Genomic DNA, 20379 nt, shown 5'->3' with positions numbered 1-20379 from the left:
GTATACAAACGAACATGGAACAATACATTTATTAATCTGTGTTAATGTTAGTTAATAAAGACAATCGTTCAGTGTTTGTTCATGTTTTTGTTGCTGTTACGTGACGTAGCTGTGTCTGATTAGGGGCGAGACGTGGGCTGATGACGTCTTCGTTTCAGAAAATATTCGGATTCGCTGTCCACACGAAAACACAAGGGCGGCGTTTTCAGATTTATCCACTCTGGGACCCGGTTTCAAATATTATCGGTTTCACTCTCCCAAAACGCCGGATCCGTGTGGACGGGGCCTTAGTCAGCTTTGACGAAACTCCTCTCAGCTAGAACGTCTTTTCAAAGTGAAAGTAGCCTTGTCACCTGACCTGAATACAGCGCGCTGATTCGCTAAAATGGACTTATCGGCTTCTGTTCAAAAACAACAAGGGCGCTTGTCGGCTTCTGTAATAAAACGTGAACTCGCGACGCCTTGAAATTGGACAAAACCGGCAAAAAAGGGTTTAGGGTTCAGATCGCGCTATATGTGGAGAATAATGCACGGCAATCAGCAATTTTTTTTAAAAAGTGGCCTTTATCGGTTTTTGCAAATTAACTCTTCATATATATATATATATATATATATATATATATAGAGTACTGTCCAGTTGTGGATCATCCCGTTAACAACTAATTTTATACCTATACCTATACCCTAACCAATATTATGAATCAAGCACATTTGAGCACAAGCAAACAATTTTTTCAAATCTTTTTTTAATATTTATTCTTGACAGAAACAAATGGCGCTTTTCCACTCCATGGTACGGTACGGCATGGCACGGCACGGCACGGCTCACTTTTGGGGGGTTTTCCACTGTGTACAGTACCTGGTACGTGGTACTTTTTTCAGTAACACCTCGGCTGAGGTTCCAAGCGAGCCGTACCGTTGTCAAAATGTGACGTGTAAACCCTGCTGATCACTGATTTTCCAGAGAGAATCGGCACTACCTGTGTCATTGAACTTGCGACACGAGACACTAGACTGGCTAGATTGAATCAGCACAGCCAGCGAGGATCGAACACAACTTTTTTTTTTAACTAACACAACAGTTTCGAACGAGTGCACCTTTTTTTAAACAACAAAATAATGGCTGTTTCATGGTCTGTTGAGTAAGTACAGACGTTCCTGTCATTGATAGCCGAGGAGCGGATCCAGCGAGAGCTTGATGGGACGATGTGGAATAAAAAAGATTTTCAGGAGGTCGCTCAGCACGGCAGTAGAGGCGGTGTTGTGCCGAATTCTGCACCCCTGCCAGATTATGCACCCCCTCGTTGAAGTCGCTATCTGATTGCCTAATCCCAACCCCACACCTACTCCTAAACCTACCAATACTTAGGGGGTGCATAATCTGGCAGGGTGCATATTTCGGCACTACAGCGGTGCAACTATAACGACATGTCTATAATCACGCCCACTCTAAAGCGATATTTAACTTCAGTGGAAACGCAAACTGAGCCGAGACGTGCCATGCCGAGCCGTACCATGCAGTGGAAAAGCGCCAAATGAAAATAATTCAACCCCAAAAAAAAGTACTATTGAACAAACTGAGGGCAATATATACACAGGATAATGGTGTAAATTAACAAGAGACAGGTGAACACAATCAATTAACAATTAAAAATTAAAAACCATAGGAGCAAACTCAAACAAAAAAGGAAATGCAAACAAAAAGTAAATTGCAATGGAAACAGAAACTGAACTAAATATTACATATGTAAACTATATCAGTTGTGCTTGAGGAATATCTGGCAAAAACAAGCCAGGATATTTAAGGTTCTTGCAGTCCTGTATCAAGACATGATTGTGTGAACCTTGCAAAGTTTGTCAAACCCAGCAATTATATTTTTACTTCTGGAACACCTGCTGTGCTCCATACCATTAAGATTGCTGAATTATTTAGTTTAGTTTCAGTAAATGGTTTGTGTGGTTATGTGAATATGACCGAATAGTAGATCAGATCCTTTCATTTCAAATGAGCAAAGCAAACCTGGTCTTTCATGAACTGGATTTAATTGTCACCTTCTCTCATTTGGCCTTAAAGAGCTTGTTGTTTCATTTGATATGGTGTTAGATCAATTATGTAATCTGTCCCTATTCCAGGTCACAGTCTGATTTCTGGAGTGGACTCCCCACGACCTCTGGCCGGTCAACAGGAAGTACATCTGAAGTTCATGTTGACAGGCCTGCTGTCTGGCCTGCCCTTGCCCCCATTCTCCCTACGGATGTGCCCTCCACTTACCACCAAGAACATCAACCACTACCAGCCCTTATTGGCTGTGGGTGAGTACTTTACATGCAAAGACCAGACCATAACATTTTAGAGTTTTATGACAGTCAGTCTCAATACAAATGAATGGATAGTGCCAAACAGTTCAAGCTTGCTGCAAAATTGTTGTTGACTTATGAAAAAAGTCTCTTCAAAAACATTTTTTTCATAGTATAGTTAAATTATATGTTTAGAGACTAATTTCGACAGAAAAATAAGACAATTCATTTTATGAATATATAGATTAGGGGTGTGCAATATTGACAAATAGCATCACAATATTTTCTATGATTTTAGACTGTTTAATGTAGCTCAGAGGTGGCATGAATGCATAAATAATTCCAAATTAATATTTTTTTTCAATGAATATTTCGATATGAAATTCTTTTTTTATTTTTTAAATGAACTTTAAATATGAAACTAAAACTATCAGTACCATCAGTAGGTGGTCTCTATTTACTGTCCTAATGAGTCAGTCTTTAGCCCACGGATTTTAATCCCATCAAAAACGGACAATTCCAGATCAAAATACAGTTAAATAAAAGTGTTTTCCCAAATCCTGATTTTTTGTTTTTTGCATATTTGTCATGCTTATGTAAATCTAACATAAGACAAAGGCAAGTTGGGTAAACACAAAATGCAGTTTTAAATGATAATATTATTTATTAAACAAAACAGTTATCTATTACCAACTGGGCCTGTGTACAAATGTATTTGCCCCTGTAGTTACTAATTCCCAAATGTATGAATGTGCACTGCATTCATAATGGGGTTCAGCTGGACTAGATGCAACCAAGCCTGGTTACTGCCAGCCCTGTTCAATTAAATCAACACTTAACTAGAACTTTTCAACAGCAAGAATTTGGTTAAAAGGTCATACCCAGTAACACAATATGCGAAAGCTGAAGGAAAATCCAGAAATAATGACAAAGAAGGAAATTTAAATACATCAGTCTGGGAAGGATTACAAAGGTTCTTGGACTCTAAAGAACTACAGTGAGAGCCATTATTTCCATTATCACCAAAATTCCTCCAAGAGCACAGTGCAATTCGGGAAGTCACAAAAGACCCAAGGGGAACTGCAGGCTGCATCACTAATGATCACTGTTCATGACTCCACTATTTGAAATATACTGACCAAAAATGGCATTCATGGAGGTAGTTGCGAGGTGAAAACCGCTGCTAACCTTACTAGAAAATCCTAAAGGAGAGTATCTGGTCTTCAGTCTATAATAAATAATAAAGTTTTGGAGAGGCCTAGTCAGAGTCCTGACTTGAACCCTATTAAGATGCTGTGGCAGGACCTTAAATGGCCAATTCATGCACAAAAATCCAATGTGGCTGAACTAAAGCAATTTGGCAAAGAAGAGGCCAAAATTTGACCACAGTGCTGTGAATAACTGATCTCCAGCATTTGGTTGCAGTTATTGCTGATAAAAGTTGCACAACCAGGTTTTAAGTTTAAAGGGGCCATTCATTTTTCACATGGGTGATAGGTGTTGGATAACTTTTTTTTTTCTTCAGCGTAAGATATGTGTTTAAATTTCTCTGCTTATTTACATGCATTTATTATAAGCTTCCAGTTCTATAAACTCAAATTAATATTAATACATAAATAAAAAAATATATTTTTAGTCCCAAACAAGGGTGAGTTTCCCAAAAGGTGGCATCGTTGGCTAACTATGGTCGTTAGTTCCATTGAACTCTATTGGTAATGACGGACTATCAGGGTGTTTTTTTTTTTTTTTTTTGCAAATTGAGTGACAGAATCCATCCAACGTCAGCATATTCATCATTAAAACAAGTACAATTATAATTGTAGGTGGTACATATCACACACCTTGCATAAGCAGAGAAATTTAAACACATATCTTACGCTGAAGAAAAAAAAAAAGTTATCCAACACCTTTCACCCATGTGAAAAATGAATGGCCCCTTTAAACTTAAAACCTGGTTGTGCAACTTTCAATTTGCACATAATATACCTGTACATACAATTGTCGATTTGTATATTTTTTATTCCTTATTTTACTTGTTCTATTTTTTATTTATTTTTATTTTTTATTATCTGTGTTTTTTTGTTCTGTCACTGTCATTCTGTTACACTGTGGAAGCTTCTGTCACGAAAACAAATTCCTCGTATGTGTAAACATACCTGGCAATAAAGCTCATTCTGATTCTGATTCTGACCTTGTCATAGATGTTTCCTTCTCAAAATCAGTGTAGCATTGTGTATTAAGATGCGCATATTGTGAGTTTGTTTTTTTCCCAAAAGTAATGTATAGTCTTTCTGTAAGTGAGACCACATTTTTTGAATCTGAAATGAATGTGCCAAGAGAACAAAATCATATGAGCTCAAATGACAAAACTATCATAAAATCTTACGCAAATATCATTCATCACAGCATTTCAAACCAGCAAGGCCATACTGTAGCTGTTCTGTTATTCCTTCTTAAAGATTCTGCAAAGATTGAAAGAATTGCACAGATATTAAAAATTCAAGTGCATAATTTACAAAACAAATTAAACTTTGACAATTTGTAGACTAATGTATGATTTGAACTAGCTGTGGCTAAAAATAGAGCTTTAATTGAGTTACATCTGTTACTCCGTAACAGAGATATGGAAAATATATTACAGTTTAAAGACCTTCTAAGTATGTGAAGATCTGTTATATTGCATTATAGAAATATCAATGTGTTCCAAATGAGGTTTCACCTGGTTTAGTCAATGAATCTTGTAAATTGTAATTTGAGCTCTGTGATTGGTGGTGTTATTTTCTCCACTCGTCATCTCATTAATGGAGTCAACGCAGTGGTGCAGTCTTGATGAGATTTTGTTGCTCCCTGAATGCACTATACATGCACTATACATTGTGAGCAAGCACACCAAGCATTTTAAAGTGAATTCCTCTTGACGGATGCCTTTCTAAAGTAACTCTATAGCACAGTTTTTCAGGAGTGCCTCAGGGATGATAAACTTCAAACTCTCTTTCTGCCTCAATGCACAAGAACTTTTGCTGAATTATTCCCAATAGCGTTTTTTTTTTTTAACCGTCTCAAAACTTCAAAGAAGCGATCTTGATGAGTGGTCATTTAGTACTAGAGGAAAAGAAACTCCATCTGCGACTGACTCTGCTGGTGTGACATTTGAAGCCAGACAATTGTACAATTTTAGATGTATCAGTGTCAGTCAGTTCAGTCTACATACAATCCATAAGAGCCTTTGAACTGAAACCAAGAGCCTGGTCTTCACCGATACAAATTAAGTGAATATTAAGCTGTCTCAGGGCTCTACGCTAACTTTTCTTTTTAGGAGCACTTGTGCTCCTAACTTTAAAAATTTAGGAGCACTTTCAAAATTTTAGGAGCACCTTCCCCTGTCTACACTTTGCTTATGAAAGGATTCGTGAGATATGTCTGTGATACATTACTCAACGCTGCAAAAACACATAGAAACCTTTGAAGCCCCCCTGAGCGCAATCACAAATGATGATGATCAGGTCAGTCGCACTGGTGCTCCTAAAAAAAATTTCATAGTCGCACACAGTAGTTTTCAGTCGCAAATGCGACTGAAATGGTCGCACTGTAGAGCCCTGTGTCTCAAGCACTCAGATCTGAAATTACTCTTGCTTGTCTTATAAAACTCTTTGATTGATGGAAAATTATCTATGAATAGCCTGTACGGATGTAGTCTGACACTGTGGTGCCTACTACGTATTTCCTGTGTATTTCCAGCTCATTATTTTGTGCCAAATGATTCTGTGGACGTTATAGTAAACATATCTACGGTGGCCGAGAGAGCTCAACGCACTGCAATGGGGAAAAAAATAATAATAATAATTCTCGCAAATAGAATAATACACCAGCAAATTAAGAAAACATCTTTATCAGTTTGACAGCAATGCTGCAACGCAACTCACAACGCAACCAAATTCAGAAACGTGTTGCAAATAGCACAGACCACAACGGAAATGTTTCAAGGGGACCTGATCAAGTGATGAACCTGACTGGGCCTGGGACATGCTTATTGTTCAATGTGTACTCGTGGTGTTGTCGATGACCTGAAATTGTTTATTTTAAAATCCTGATTGTATGATTCCTTATCCTTTTGTTTATTATTTGTTTAAATAATCTGACAAAATATGCAATTAACTGTGAAATGTTATGCAATCTGGGTATCTTATTCAATTCAATTCAAGTTTATTTGTATAGCGCTTTTTACGATACAAATCGTTGCAAAGCAACTTTACAGCAAATTAAGTTTCTACAATATTTAGTGGTAGCTTATCAGTGGTGACTGTCAGTTAATGTACATATGGCAGAAATGTACGGAAAAATCAATTAAAGACATAATCAAACAGTGGCTCGCGTCTTCCGCTGCGGCTGCACCCAGGGTCCGTGATGTCCCGGCGCCGGAGTGAAGGACATCTGGGAAGATCGCGTCCTGGTTGCACCGGGCCTGTGCAGAGAAACACATGGAGTAGAGGTGGTGAGAGAGTTAGCAGCGCACTGTATACTTACCCCGGACTTGTGAGTGTCAGCCCGGGATGTTTCCAGCGTGGCTCTCTGCTCTTTCAGCTGGGCCTGCTTCTCCACCAGGTCGCGGATCTGCTTCTCCACGGCCTCCAGCTCGAGCTGCACCGAATGCAGCTCGAACGTGTCCTCACCTGCACTCAAAGGTAGACACACATCCGCCATTAAAGCAAGTAATAGTGAGTAAAACAATGGTAATGTGTGTGAATAGAGTATTAGCAATGTAAGCGAGATTAGCGGCAACCACGCTGGTGATGCTAACGGGCTATATGCTAATAGCAGACTTGGGAAATCAAAATAGAACTAGTGATAACAAGGCGCTATGATTGTTTTTGTTGTAGAATACGATAGGGCATATTTTCACACGTTATAGAAACGAAAATGATGGTGCATAAAATTGATTTTAAGATAAAAAATAGACGATAAAGAATTAACTTGACGGAGCTCAAACTCAACACACACGGCAGCAAGAAACAGGAAGTGACGTAAAAGTAGCTTACTTTTGCAACTTCTTGGGGTTCCCTTTAAATATTTCTGTTGTGGTCTGTTCTATTTGTAACAAGTTTCTGTAATTGGTTGCTCTGTATTTGCAGCTCGTGTATGTATCTGGTTGCTATGTGAGTATTTGCAGCACATGTGTTGTCAAACTGATGATGATGTTTTCTAGGTTTACACATACTAAAGCGCGGATGACGCTCGCGGTGTTTTCAGCTTAGCATTTTACCGTTTCATTTGAGAAAACTATCGTCATATCACATACACAGCAGCTGCTAGTTCTTCACGGCAACCCGTCAAAATAAAAGTTTAGTTTAATGTTAAGAAACTGTCAGAATATATTACTATTTAGCAGTCTTAAGAATCAATGCTACTACTGCTAATAAATATTAATAAATCTTTATTTTTAAAGGAATAATCACATCTGTTTTCTTTTTAATTTTAACAGTAAACCTCTGTTGTGCAGCACTTTGTTTGCCAAAAAATAAAAGGGTTTAATTTTCATTTGATTAGGATAAATTAAATTAATGTTTTATGCCTTCATCTGATTACCAGAAAAATTAAGAAAATTTTATAGGGCCCTATTATTGTTTAAAAAAGTTTAAAAAAAAGTATAGGTTTAAAATACAGGCATGTGGCTTAATTTATTTTTATCAATTCACCATTTGTAAACTGATGTTTACTGTTAATTTTTTTGAAATATCAATAGCATTTGTATTAAAACTATATTCACTGAATATAATAAAAAAATCGAGAATCAAATCGAATCGAGAGCTTGCGAATCGAAATCGAATCGAATCGGGACATCTGAATCGATACCCAGCCCTAATGTTTTCTTAATTTGCTGGTGTTTTTTTATATTTACATAAATTTTCTTAAGTGGCAGCATTTTAAGCTCTCTCGGCCACCATACATATCTATTTTAGGGCTGACTATCACCAACAACCTCAATTTGAAATGCATCACAATTCAATTTAGGGTTGCACAGATTTGTCAATGTGTTGTTACTAGTCAGTGCATTGCATCTGTGTCGGCTGCTTGCTGGTCACAGCTTGTTCAATTGTTTTCAATGGAATTCAGCTGATGTATGGTCACAATTTAATAAAACACATTAATAAACATGCAAGGATCGATAATATTACTGCAGTCCCATAATAAGTAGAATCATGATTCATTGATTAATTTTATCAGCACATTTCTACGAACGCTAACAGAAAAACCTACCCTTAACATAAACTGTCACCCAGACTCTGCTCTGTCTCCATCACTCAACCCTCTGAAACGCTTCACTTCCTCTTATAGACTTCCTCATTCGCTCTCACTCATATCTCTTCTCAGTGCCAGATCTGACTCCTGCTTTCCTCCACTGATGGGATGAAAGATGTTCTGTTCAGTCTGAGCAGGCTGTTTTATGAACAGTGTCATTAGAGTTTTCTGATGATGTTTACTTTTTTTTTCTTTTCTTTTCTTTTTTTTTTGTTGTAATGATTATGATGTTGATGATTAGTATTTGCAATAAAAGACAAAAAAAAATGTATGAAAATGATAATGAAGTGATTTTAATTAAAACTGTGATCTGCTGACAGGAAATACAACAACAACAAAATCAATACAACTTATTATTTTTATTATTAATATTATTATTAAGAATAATAATGATTTATCGAGGATGATTGAAATAATAATCCAGTCATATTAACTAGCCAATTGCAGCATTTATTTGTGTGTTTTGCGTGTTTGCCCATTAGGTACAAGCAATGGCTCTGTGCTGGTGTACAACTTGACCAGTGGCCTCCTGCACAAAGAGCTAAGTGTCCATTCCTGTGAAGTCAGGTAAGAAGCCTTGGTTTACTCTGTAATCATATACCTGTACATGCATTCTGTTATGTAAGAATATCATACAACTGAACAGTGGTTTTTAGTTCTGATTTATTCACACAAATCCTGAAAGTAGACAAAGAGAATCCAATCAAACAAAGGAGACAAAAATATATACTTTGCCATTTATTTATTGAGAAAAATGATCCAGTGTTATATATCTGTGAGTGGCAAAAGTATGTGAATCTTTGCTTTCAGTATCTGGTCTAACCCCCTTTTGCAACAATAACTGCAGATAATGTTTCTTGTAACTGCTGATCAGTTCTGCACAACATGTTGAAGGAGTTTTAGCCCATTCCTCAGTACAGAACCACTTCAACTCTGTGATGTTGGAAGGTTTCCTCCTATGAACTGCTTGCTTCAGGTCCTTCCACAAAATTTCAAATGGATTAAGGTCCAGACTCTGATTCCAAAACATTAACTTTGTTCTTCTTTAACCATTCGTTGGTAGAAAGACTTGTTTGCTTGGGGTCGTTGTCTTGCTGCAGGACCCACTTTCTCTTGACATTCAGTTCTCAGACAGATGTCCTAACATTTTCCTTCAGAATTTGCTGGTATAATTCAGAATTTATTGTTCCATCAATGATGGCAATCCATCCTGGGCCAGATGCAGCAAAACAGGCCCAAACCATGATACCAGCAACCACCATGTTTCACAGATGGGATAAGGTTCTTATGCTGGAATTCAGTGTATTCTTTTCTTCAAACATAACGCTTCTCATTTAAACCAGAAAGTTCTATTTTGGTCTCATGTGTCCACAAAACTTTTCACCAGTAGCCCTCTGGCTTGTCCACATGATCTTTAGCAAACTGCAGATGGGCAGCAATGTTCTTTTTTGCACAACATGGTTGTTCAGTGTTCTCCTAATGGTGGACTCATGAACATTAACATTAGCCAATGTGAGAAAGGTCTTTAGTTGCTTAGAAGTTACCCTGGGTTCATTTGCAACCTTGCAGACTATTACACGTCTTGCTTTCGGCGTGATCTTAGTTGGTCAATCACTCCTGGGGAGGGTAACAGTGGTCTTGAATTTCCTCCATTTGTACACAATCTGTCTGACTGTGGATTTGTGGAGTCAAAACTCTTTAGCGCTGTTTTTGTAATCTTTTCTAGCCTGATGAGCAACAGCAACTCTTTTTCTTAGGTCCTCAGAGATCTCCTTTGTTCATGCCATGATACACTTCCACAAACATGATCAGACTTTGATAGATCCCTGTTCTTTAAATAAAACAGGGGACACACTGACACCTGATAGCAATTTCACTGATTGAAAACAACTCTGAAAAACAGATGGACTCTCTTCAAATTAACTGCCAATCCTAGAGATTCACATCCTTTTGCCACTCACAGATATGTAATATTGTATCATTTTCCTGAATAAATAAATGACAAAGAACAAATTTCTGTCTCACTTGTTTGTTTGAGTTCTCTTTGTCTTCTTTATTATTTATACTTTCTTTTATTATGTTTTGTGTCATATTTATGCAGAAATAGAGAAAATTCTAAAGGGTTCACAAACTTTCAAGCGGCACTGTACCTGTACATGCATTCTGTTATGTTAGAATATCATACATTAGAGCAGTGACAATTTAACCTAATGGTCCAACAATCCAAGCTGTCATAATTCATAATGGGAAATGCATTACACAAAAAAACAGAAGTGGTTAATTCTGTGAGTGGGCACATTAGTTATCGCAGTTGAAATCCACAGAGCACCTCTTCATCATAACATATCATTACTTTTCTCCGAAACCAGTGAATTGCAAGAAAGATATCCAGACAAAGCCAGCCATTCTTGATGATAAATTTTTTTCTGTTTGGTATTTTGGTACCACAATAAACTTCATCTGGCATCTAATACAATGTAAACTCGTGTAGCTTTCTATCTATGCCACCACTTCACAAAAAAGGAAAGAATAAGAATATTATTTAACACACATATAATATATAAATGTATATTCTTTTATTGCCATTCTTTAAACAAATTGTTATTGCCACATCGCAGGAGAGATTTAATAATGAGCTATCTTTTATTTGCTATATAAAAAAATCAACCAAAAACAAAAACTGGCACTGTAGGAGAAACTCGCAAGGGAACTAACACAACCAACCTTCAACATAGACCAGAGGTGTCCAGTCCTGCTCCTTGAGGTCCAATAGCTCCAACTCGCTTGCCTAGAAGTTTCTAGTGAGTCTGAAGACCTTGATTAGTTGGTTCAGGTGTGTTTAATTAGGGTTAGAGCTAAACCAAAGCCACTGGAAGGCAAGCCTTCAAACTTTAGCCAAAAAAGCATAATTGCTAATGATAACGCTTCCGCTTTGGCGGTACGTGGGAAAGGAGACCAGAGGCCGTTTTTTTAATGGATGTCAATGGAGGAGAGGCTTCACTACGCTGAATAAACAGCTTTTTAGAGGAAACAGCTTATCATTCGGCTAATCTTCAACATGTTTTACAAGAGAAGTCACTGATTTTTGCGACTGGTGGGATTCAGTTAACGGCACTTATCATTTATTCCTATGGTAACCATAAATGGTGATTGAGTGTCGCACAACACTGACTGAAAGTCAATGACGTCAAGACTGTAATGTGATAGGTTATTAAGGCACACGTGATCCAAGTTGACCGTTACACCTTCTCCAATAGTAAGTAATACAGACCCTCTCCTCTCCCTATAGTCAGACAATCTCTGGCTAAACTCTTCAGGACAGTGGCCCTCCAGGAACACGTTTAGACACCCCTGAGTAGGGAGGGATTTAAGAAATAGTAAAACATAGAAATGTTTTTTTTTTCTCTCTCTCCCGCAGATTTGACAGGATGTAGTTTAGGGATGTCACAATATCAATATTAATTTGTAAGAATTCATGACAACAATATTATTGCAGTTTTAGTTGCACTTTATTTTACATTTTGTACAAGTACTCACAGTGTACTTACATATGAAAGTACTGGGTAATATAAGGTAACTACATGGTCAATGTTAGGTTTAGGTGTATGTTCAGGATTAGTACTTAGTTATTACCCAGTTATTGTAAATAATAAGTAGATATGTACACAGAACATAAGTGTAAAATAAAGTGTTATTGCAATGTATTTCTATAGAAATTTTGAAAAATATGTGAACAAATTATGAAATCAGTCAAATTTATTTTTATTTTGTGTTTTATATATATTTTCATATTTCCACAAGACCTGTAATAAATTTATAAAAGAAATAAATTCGCTTGAACTGTTACACATGCATAAACGTAGCCCATGCATGTGCTAAAGTTAAGTAGCAACCAGAGATGTTCACAAGTCTTTAACGTCAAGTCTGAAGTCTTTAACCTGGAGTCAAGTCTGAAGTCTTTATTGCTGGAGTCTGAGTCAAGTCTCGAGTCTTTGGTCACGAGTCCGAGTCGAGTCTCAAGTCATTTAATGGCTTGCTAAAAAAATCTCATTCAGAATCCTCATGTATTGAAATCTTCCTATTTACGAAGCTGTTTTATAGGCTATAGACAAAATATATATTCTATGATCTGCTTTGTAAAAAAAAAAAAAAGAGGTGTTAAGATGTAAGGTTATTGTACATCCAGCCTGTTAATTATAGGCTATGTTTTAATCCATTACCATGTTCAAAACAGTTTTTCTGTAATGAAATTCTATAATAAGAGTCCGATCTACCATGACACACAAGGAAATATGTGACACAGATATTACAAAACAATACATATAAAGTATTTATTTATTATACAAGTCGGGTATTCAATTAAAGTTCCAAGGCACGGCCTCTATATTTTCTTCCAAGCAGAGGTCCAAACAAAAAAACTTATTGCATGTATTGCATTTTTACATTTAGATACATGCGAGGCCATGTGACAGAAAAAAATACTGTTTCTGTTCAGGGTTTTCCTCCTGAAATCTATACTATTTTAATATTTTAGCCTACTTAAAAGCATTATCTAAAAACAATGTAGCAACAATAATCAAAACGTTCTCATCTTGAGCAGAAAAGAAAGATAACTAGCAATTTCAAAGTTTAAGTTCTGTCCTAGCCATCTAACAACAATTTTCCCCTATTATAATTACATGATTCTTTTGAAATGTTCTTAGCCTACAGATTAATAATGCTAAATGTAGATCAGAAACGTCTTGTCACATCTGGTTTGAACAGTCAGAGTCATAGGTTATAGATAGATAAATAGATTTTTTTTTAAAAACTATATTTGTACCATTGTTGTTTTCTGCTGTGTTTTGTTGTTTCTGTTGTTGTTAAAATAACCGCGTCATCCTCAGCTCTTGAACTTGGCACCAGCACGCGTCCGGAGAGAGAGAAAGCACATGGAGCAATAAAGCGCGTTTGGCTTTTGATAAAAATTCTAGAGGATATAGCGCTGAAAGATATGTACCATAAACCACCTTGAGCGCTTGTTATGTGATCCGCTCTGCTGTTTTGACGCACTGTTCACTTAAAATGGTGCTGTGCTACGGCTCGCGGTCCCCCTTTTGAATATCAGTTATATAAGTATTTAAGGATAAAAGACTCGAGTTGCTTTTAAAATTTTCACGAGTCCTTTTCCTCGAGTCGAGTCAAGTCTGGAGTCATTTCAGGTCGAGTCTGAGTCAAGTCTGAAGTCTATAAAAATGTGACTCGAGTACGACTCGAGTCCGAGTCACTAACTCGAGTGCCCATCTCTGGTAGCAACTATGGCAAAGTAAACATAACTGTCACAAAAGCTACAAAGAAGAAATCATTTTATTACATAAGAAAGTCTAAGGCTTCATGAAGATTTCCAAGACACTAAAAGTTCCTAGAGACAGAGCTGCTTATTCCTAAGCTTAAAATTTGTTGAAAACCTTTGAGAGTGTTGAAGAAGAAGCACAATATCATAAAATGTTTGATCAGTGCAACTGAGGAAAAACCTGCAATGTACTGCCAAAGACTTGCAAGATGACTCGATGAAAGGAGGAAACAGCATTTCAGTATTGGAAGAAAACTAAACAAGCATAATGTAGTGACATCTTACTCTTGACCAAGAAGAGGATAAAGAGTGATTTGAATATGCAAAAATGAATTTAGATAGACCAGTGGCATTCTGGAAGAATGTTTTATGGAGTAATGAGACCAAACTGGATCTTTTTTGGATCAGCGGTGTATGTCTAGAGGTGGACCAGTCTTTTATGGAGGTATTTTGCTGCTACAGGAAGTGAAAAACTTATATGAAGGACATCATGGATTCCTTTAAGTATCAGGCCTTTATGGCAAAGACTGCAATGATTTTCCTGTTGGAAAGTCCAATGATCATCAAGCTTCAGTATATGCTCCAAGGCATTACAAAGTACACATCCAAATCTACTAAAGCTTGGTTCAGGCATTAGTCGTAGAATGTTCTTGAGTGGCCTGATCAGTCTCCAGATTTAAATCTCATTAAAAATATTTGATTTTAAAAAAGCGCTGACAACATGAAAACCAAAGGTTATCAGTGATCTAGAAGCTTTTTGAAGTGAGGCTAATATTCCAGTAGAGAGAAGATTGTAAGCACTTAGAGGCAGCGTTTATTGGAGGTTATAGAAAAAATCGATTAGGGCTGTCATGATAACTGCAATATTGTAATATTGCGATACTGACCAGTCAATCGTAGAGTATGATAAGCAATCGCCACAACCGCAATGTTCTTTTTTTTTTCCTCATGAGGCTATGCTCTTCTTGTTTTACACTTAATGTATGTGTATTGAGTGTTCAATAAATTAATAATAATAGCAAGAGTGAAGAGAGTAATATTTTTACATCAACTGGCTCTTTTTTACATCAAGAGGTCTTCACGGGTACACTTGGATCCGAAAACCCGAGGTCCAACCCAAGACCCGAGTGAGTTTGGGTCCAAAATTTTGACGGGTGCCTCGGACATGGGTTGGGTTCGGTATTAGTTGCCTCAGATCTCAGGTAATTTAAAATAAATGTGCTTTTTCCAAATGCTCCCAATAAGACCCGATCCCTTTAACATACTTGCGTGTTGGTGTTACATGCATTTTTAAGAAACGCATGTAGAGAAGGAACATACGTTTGTAACCTCGCACACAGAAATCCATCTTATAGATATGAGATCCATCAGAAAAAAGCCACACGCTTCATTACGGTGCGTGTTCATGCAGGGCAGAGCTTTTAGTTTTATCGAGCTATCACCCCAAGATTCCTGGCTGAACTCGATGGGATTGAGCTGCATGTGATGCTCTTTCATCCATGCCGAGATGTCCGTCAGGCAGTCTGAGATCGAGCAGGTACCATTGAATCATCTGGTTGAAATGAGAGGTAGAGCTGTGTGTCATCAGGATAGCAATAATAGGGAAAAACCATTCGCCTGAATGATGGGTCCCAGTTGATGTAGTGTATATAGACAAGAGGATGGGCCCAAGAACTGATCCCTGTGGAACCCCAGTGACCAGTTGATGTGATTTGGATACCTCTCCTACCCAAGCCACCCTGAAGGACCCAAGACTCAAAACAGTGGAGTGCAGTTCCGGTGATGCCCAGCGATGAGAGGGTGGACAGAAGGATTTGATGACTAACAGTGTCAAATGCAGCAGATACACCAAGGAGAATGAGAACTGAAGATTTGGACTCAGCTCTTGCGGAGTAGCACTTCAGTGACTGACAGCAAGGCGTTTTTTTTTATGGCCACTTTTAAATCTATATTGGTTATTGTCCAGCTCGTTGTTCTGTGAGAGGAAGGAAGACACTTGGTTGAAAACAATGCATTCAATTGATTTTGCTATGAAAGGGAGGAGAGACACGGGCCTGTAGCTTTCAACAAGTGAGGTATCTAGTGTAGGTTTTTTAAGCAGTGGGGTTACCCAAGCCTGCTTGAATGCGGTGGGAAAATGCCTGTGAGAAGAGTTGTTGTTGATGATGTGTGTGAGTAAAGGCAGACATGCAGGGGAAATAGCTTGTAGGATATGTGAGGGGATTGGGTCTAGAGGACAGGTAGTAGGGTGGCTGGAGAGGATAAGTTTAGAGACTTCATCTTCTGTAAGACAAGAGAAGGAGGAGAGAAGATGGTCAGCTTCATGAGTGTTTGCTGTGAGTTCCTGGGTGAGTAGAGCTGAGAACTGACTGCTGATGGATGTGGTTTTGTTTGTGAAGTAATTAGCAAAATTGTCAGCAGTTAAAGAGGTGGTGGGAGGAGGCAGAGGGGGACAACGGAGAGTATTGAATGTTTTGAAGTGTTTGCATGTGTCTGATGCGCTGTTGATCTTATGGAAGAAGGTAGTTTTGGCAGTGTGGACTTTGGTAGAAAATGAAGATAGCAGTGACTTATACCTGCTGTGATCAGCTGAATCTTTTGATTTGCTCCATTTCCTCTCCGCTTCCCTGAGTTTAGCCCAATGCTCGCAGAGGACATCAGTTAACCAGGGATTGCATGTGCTGGTCTGGATGCAATAGGTCAGATATTGTCTAGGCAGCTAGTTAGGGTAGAAAATAGCATATCTGTGGCACAATTCACATCTAATGATGCAAAGTGTGTGGAGGTGGAAAGAGAGGATGATACCACAGAGGAAAGTCGAGAAGGAGATAGAGACCTTAGGTTTCGTCTAAACGAAACTGGCAGAGGGGTTGGTGGTGCGGAAGAAAGTAGATGTAGATTAAAAGTAATAAAGAAATGATCCGAGACATGCAAGGGTTTGACCAAGATGTTATCTGTGATACAATTGCGTGTAAAGATGAGGTCGAGTTGGTTAACTGATTTATGGGTACCTGTGGTTTTGAGCCGCCAAAGGTCAAAAGAGGCTAGGAGAGAGTGGCTTCTCAAGGTGGATGTTGAAGTCACCAAAAAGTATTAGAGGGCTGCTATCCTCAGGAAGTGAGGACAGCAGCATATCCTGTACTTCTAGTTGAAAAGTTGCCCAGTTGACCTGGAGGGCGATAAATAACTACAGTGTGGATTTTTACAGGGAGTGTGACTAACGGCATGGAATTCAAAGGAAGTACTGTTAAAGTAATAAGAGCATGTGAGGTATTTCCAGCTTTTGGAAATGAGGAGACCACCTCTCCCTACCTGATGGGGGGTGTGGGTGAAAGAGAAGCTGTTGGAAAGAGCAGCTGGGGTTGCGGTGTCTTGTCTCTTGTCTCGTGTCATGTCTTGGTCAAGCCTAAGAGACTAAGAGCTGACTGAGTAGCAAAGGCTGGAATAAAGTCAGCTTTGTTGACAGTTGACTGTCAATTCCAGAGGCCCATAGAAAAAGAAAGGGGTGCAATAGAAGACGTGTGGATACGACACAGGTTAGCATGATTGCGCCATCTCTTGCGTGTTGTGTAAGAGTGTTTCTGTTCAGAGACAACAGGAATATAATGGAAGCACATGTTGAAAGTGGTGGAGAGAGGAAAGGAAAGGAAAGTAAGTAGAATAAAGGAAAGATACTACTGTGCGTTGTCTTTGTCGTTGCTCGGTTGAGCAGCAGAACAGTTTCCAGCTTTCTGAAGGATCACGTGACACTGAAGACTGAAGCAATGATTCTGAAAATTCAGCTTTGCATCACAGGAATAAATTAGATTTGAATGTATATTAAAATAGAACAACGTTATTTTACATCATAATAATATTTCACAATATTAAATTTTTTCCTGTATTTTTGATCAAATAAATGCAGCCTTGATGAGCATAAGAAACTCCTGTAAAAAACATTAAAAATCGTTCTGATCTCAAACTTTTGACCGGTAGTGTATGTATTGTGAATGACAGAAACGGAAAACTGGTATTAAGCTAAACACTTACGCACTCTTTCCGTGTCCACTGACAAATCGCTTCTGATTAATTAAGCAATCAATTATGTCGTTAAGCAGTTGATTGAAAACACCATCCATTGTCTCTGTTGAGAAGCGAATGTTCAGAACCCCTATAAACTAGAATATAACCTTCTTAGCCATAGATAATATTGTCTTAATACTCATCCAACACACTTTTAACAGCATGCAGCTATGAGCACCATGATTAGGGATGATCCAGTTATGAACAAAACTACGAAACAACCTCAAGTGTGATACAAATGAGGCTTTATTAACTACACAAGACACTTAAACTATTCTGGATAGGAAGAGGAAGAGGGTTAAAGCTGAAGCATAATAAAGAATAAGAGCATGTTATAGTTAAAAGTTATAGCAGTATTTGATATTCAGCAGATCTGCAGCCTGAAGGAAACATCAGTTTCTTAATTCGAACACCTTTGTAAAAAGGAGTATATGATAGTAATTGGATCAATTGACGAGATAAGTTTGAAACTTAAATTGCCTGATCTGTCCAGAGGGCTTGTGTAATTGTTGAGGTCTTTGCTGAGCATCTGTCCAGAGGACTCATCTTTTTGAGGTCTTCAGTGGCCGTGAAGGGCTGTGTTGTGGTTGTTTCTGGTGATAAGGGTGAGACACACAGACTAATATAAGCATAGATGCCGTAGTACAAGGGGTGTTATGGGAAGTGTTTGCAGTTCTGGTTGCCATAATTAATGCAGCCTACCAATCCCTTAAGGTATTTGAATGATAGAAATTTGATAGTGTGTATGTAAAGTTAAAGAGATGAGTCTTTAATTTACATTTAAACTAACACACTGTATCACACTGCCTCCTGAACAATTCCAAAAAGAGTGTTGAGGTTGAGTGCTAAATAGGAAAATTATTAAATATTCATTATGATATTCTACGTATTATCAACTAGGCAGAATTTTTAGACTGCAATGGACGTGAAGGACTTTAATGCAACAGAAGATTGCAAATGCTACAACTTCTAGAAACGTAGCTTTCAAATGGCAAATTGTTATCAGATATCACCCAGGTTCTTGACTGATGATGATGACTTTTACAGAACATCTCTCAAGACTTACAGTATGCAGTATTCTAGGTTATTATGTGTTAGAGGTTTTTAGTCCAATAATTACAATCTGTTTCCTGGGTTTATCTAAGTTTAGTAGTAGAAAGTTACTAGTCATGCAATTTTTTTTTATCAACTATGCATTCCATTAGCTTTGTGAATTAGTATGTTTTGTCGGGCTTAGAACAAAAATAGAGCTGAGTATCATCTGCAGGGTTGACATTAAGCCTTGACATGTGCTTGCAAGTAAATCAGTTATGCACTTGTCTAAATAAAAAGTTAATTATAACAATATAGGTGTTTCTGAAAGTTGTGGCCTGTGCCACAAACCGTTTTAAACTGGTATTGGCAGTGCGAGAGATGTGAAATCGCTTATTCAGTCATACTTTACGAACTATTTCCATCTGACAACTTCCTGATTCTGTGAGCCTTCTGTTTCTCCTTGATCTCTATGCTGAGGCAAAGAGATCACACGGAAACCATATTTGGTTTATATTTCATGAAGCTGCAGCTGCCTCCATAGAAGTTGGGTCCCTAAGCAGGCGGCCCTTTCATGAGTAACTGCAGTGTACTAAGGTTGAAGCTGCCTCCCCCTGATAGCGGGTCCCTTAAGTAGGCGGCTCCCTTAGGTTGTGAAATGTAACTTCCTCCCCCATTGGGTCCCTTAATCAGGAAGTTCCTTTATGGGTATTTAGTGGAGCTTTAAGTAGGAAGTTCCCTAATACCAACAAGGTGATAGCTTCCTCGCCATAGTGTCAGGTCTCCTAAGCAGGAAGCTCCCTTTTGTGTTACCCAGGTGTGGGCTTCCCCAAAATATTGGGTGATCTTTTTGGAAGACCCCTTGAGGTTGTTAGAGGGAGTAGCACCTTCCCCATTCTGGGTATTAAGTAAGGTCTTCACACCAGCTTTCAAGCTCTCATGATCTCTGAATTAAGGTGAGCTGCCTCCGCCTCCGCCTCAAATTTATTTGTATAGCTCTTTTCTCGATACATATTGTTTTAAAGCAGCTTCACAAAAAAAAAATCATAAAAAATTAAAATATTGAAAACGTACTTACAGACTGTGAGTCAGAACAGCCGGCATTGTAGGCTACTGTCCCAGGAAACAGTCCTTGTCCTCTGTAAAATGTGCTGCACACATCTGAATATTTGGTTTGAACTGTTCTGGAACAGTGTTGTAAATACAACTTGGAGCAGCATTAACTACACAGAGCCGTTGTTCACTGACGAGCTGCGCAAAAAATTGCGCGAATATGAACGTGGTTTTGCGCAGCTCGTCAGTGAACAACGGCTCTGTGTAGTTAATGCTGCTCAATGTGAAAGCACGCACGTGATGGA

General features: G+C 38.2%; 1 protein-coding gene across 1 annotated transcript in view; it reads left to right on the top strand.

Moving 5' to 3' along the window:
- Nucleotides 1-9436, top strand: part of LOC107741119 (WD repeat-containing protein 11-like) — a 14447-nt gene extending 5011 nt beyond the window's left edge. The window contains exons 4-6 of the mRNA XM_016553712.1: nt 2134-2313; nt 9078-9162; nt 9406-9436. Of these exons, the coding sequence (XP_016409198.1) occupies nt 2134-2313; nt 9078-9162; nt 9406-9436 (296 nt within the window). The remainder of the gene's footprint in view (nt 1-2133; nt 2314-9077; nt 9163-9405) is intronic.
- Nucleotides 9437-20379: the final 10943 nt, after the last annotated feature.

The sequence above is a fragment of the Sinocyclocheilus rhinocerous genome, unplaced genomic scaffold, assembly GCF_001515625.1.
Source record: "Sinocyclocheilus rhinocerous isolate Xijiao unplaced genomic scaffold, SAMN03320098_v1.1 scaffold6702, whole genome shotgun sequence".
Lineage (NCBI taxonomy): Eukaryota > Metazoa > Chordata > Actinopteri > Cypriniformes > Cyprinidae > Sinocyclocheilus > Sinocyclocheilus rhinocerous.
This window is presented reverse-complemented; position numbering and strand designations above follow the sequence as displayed.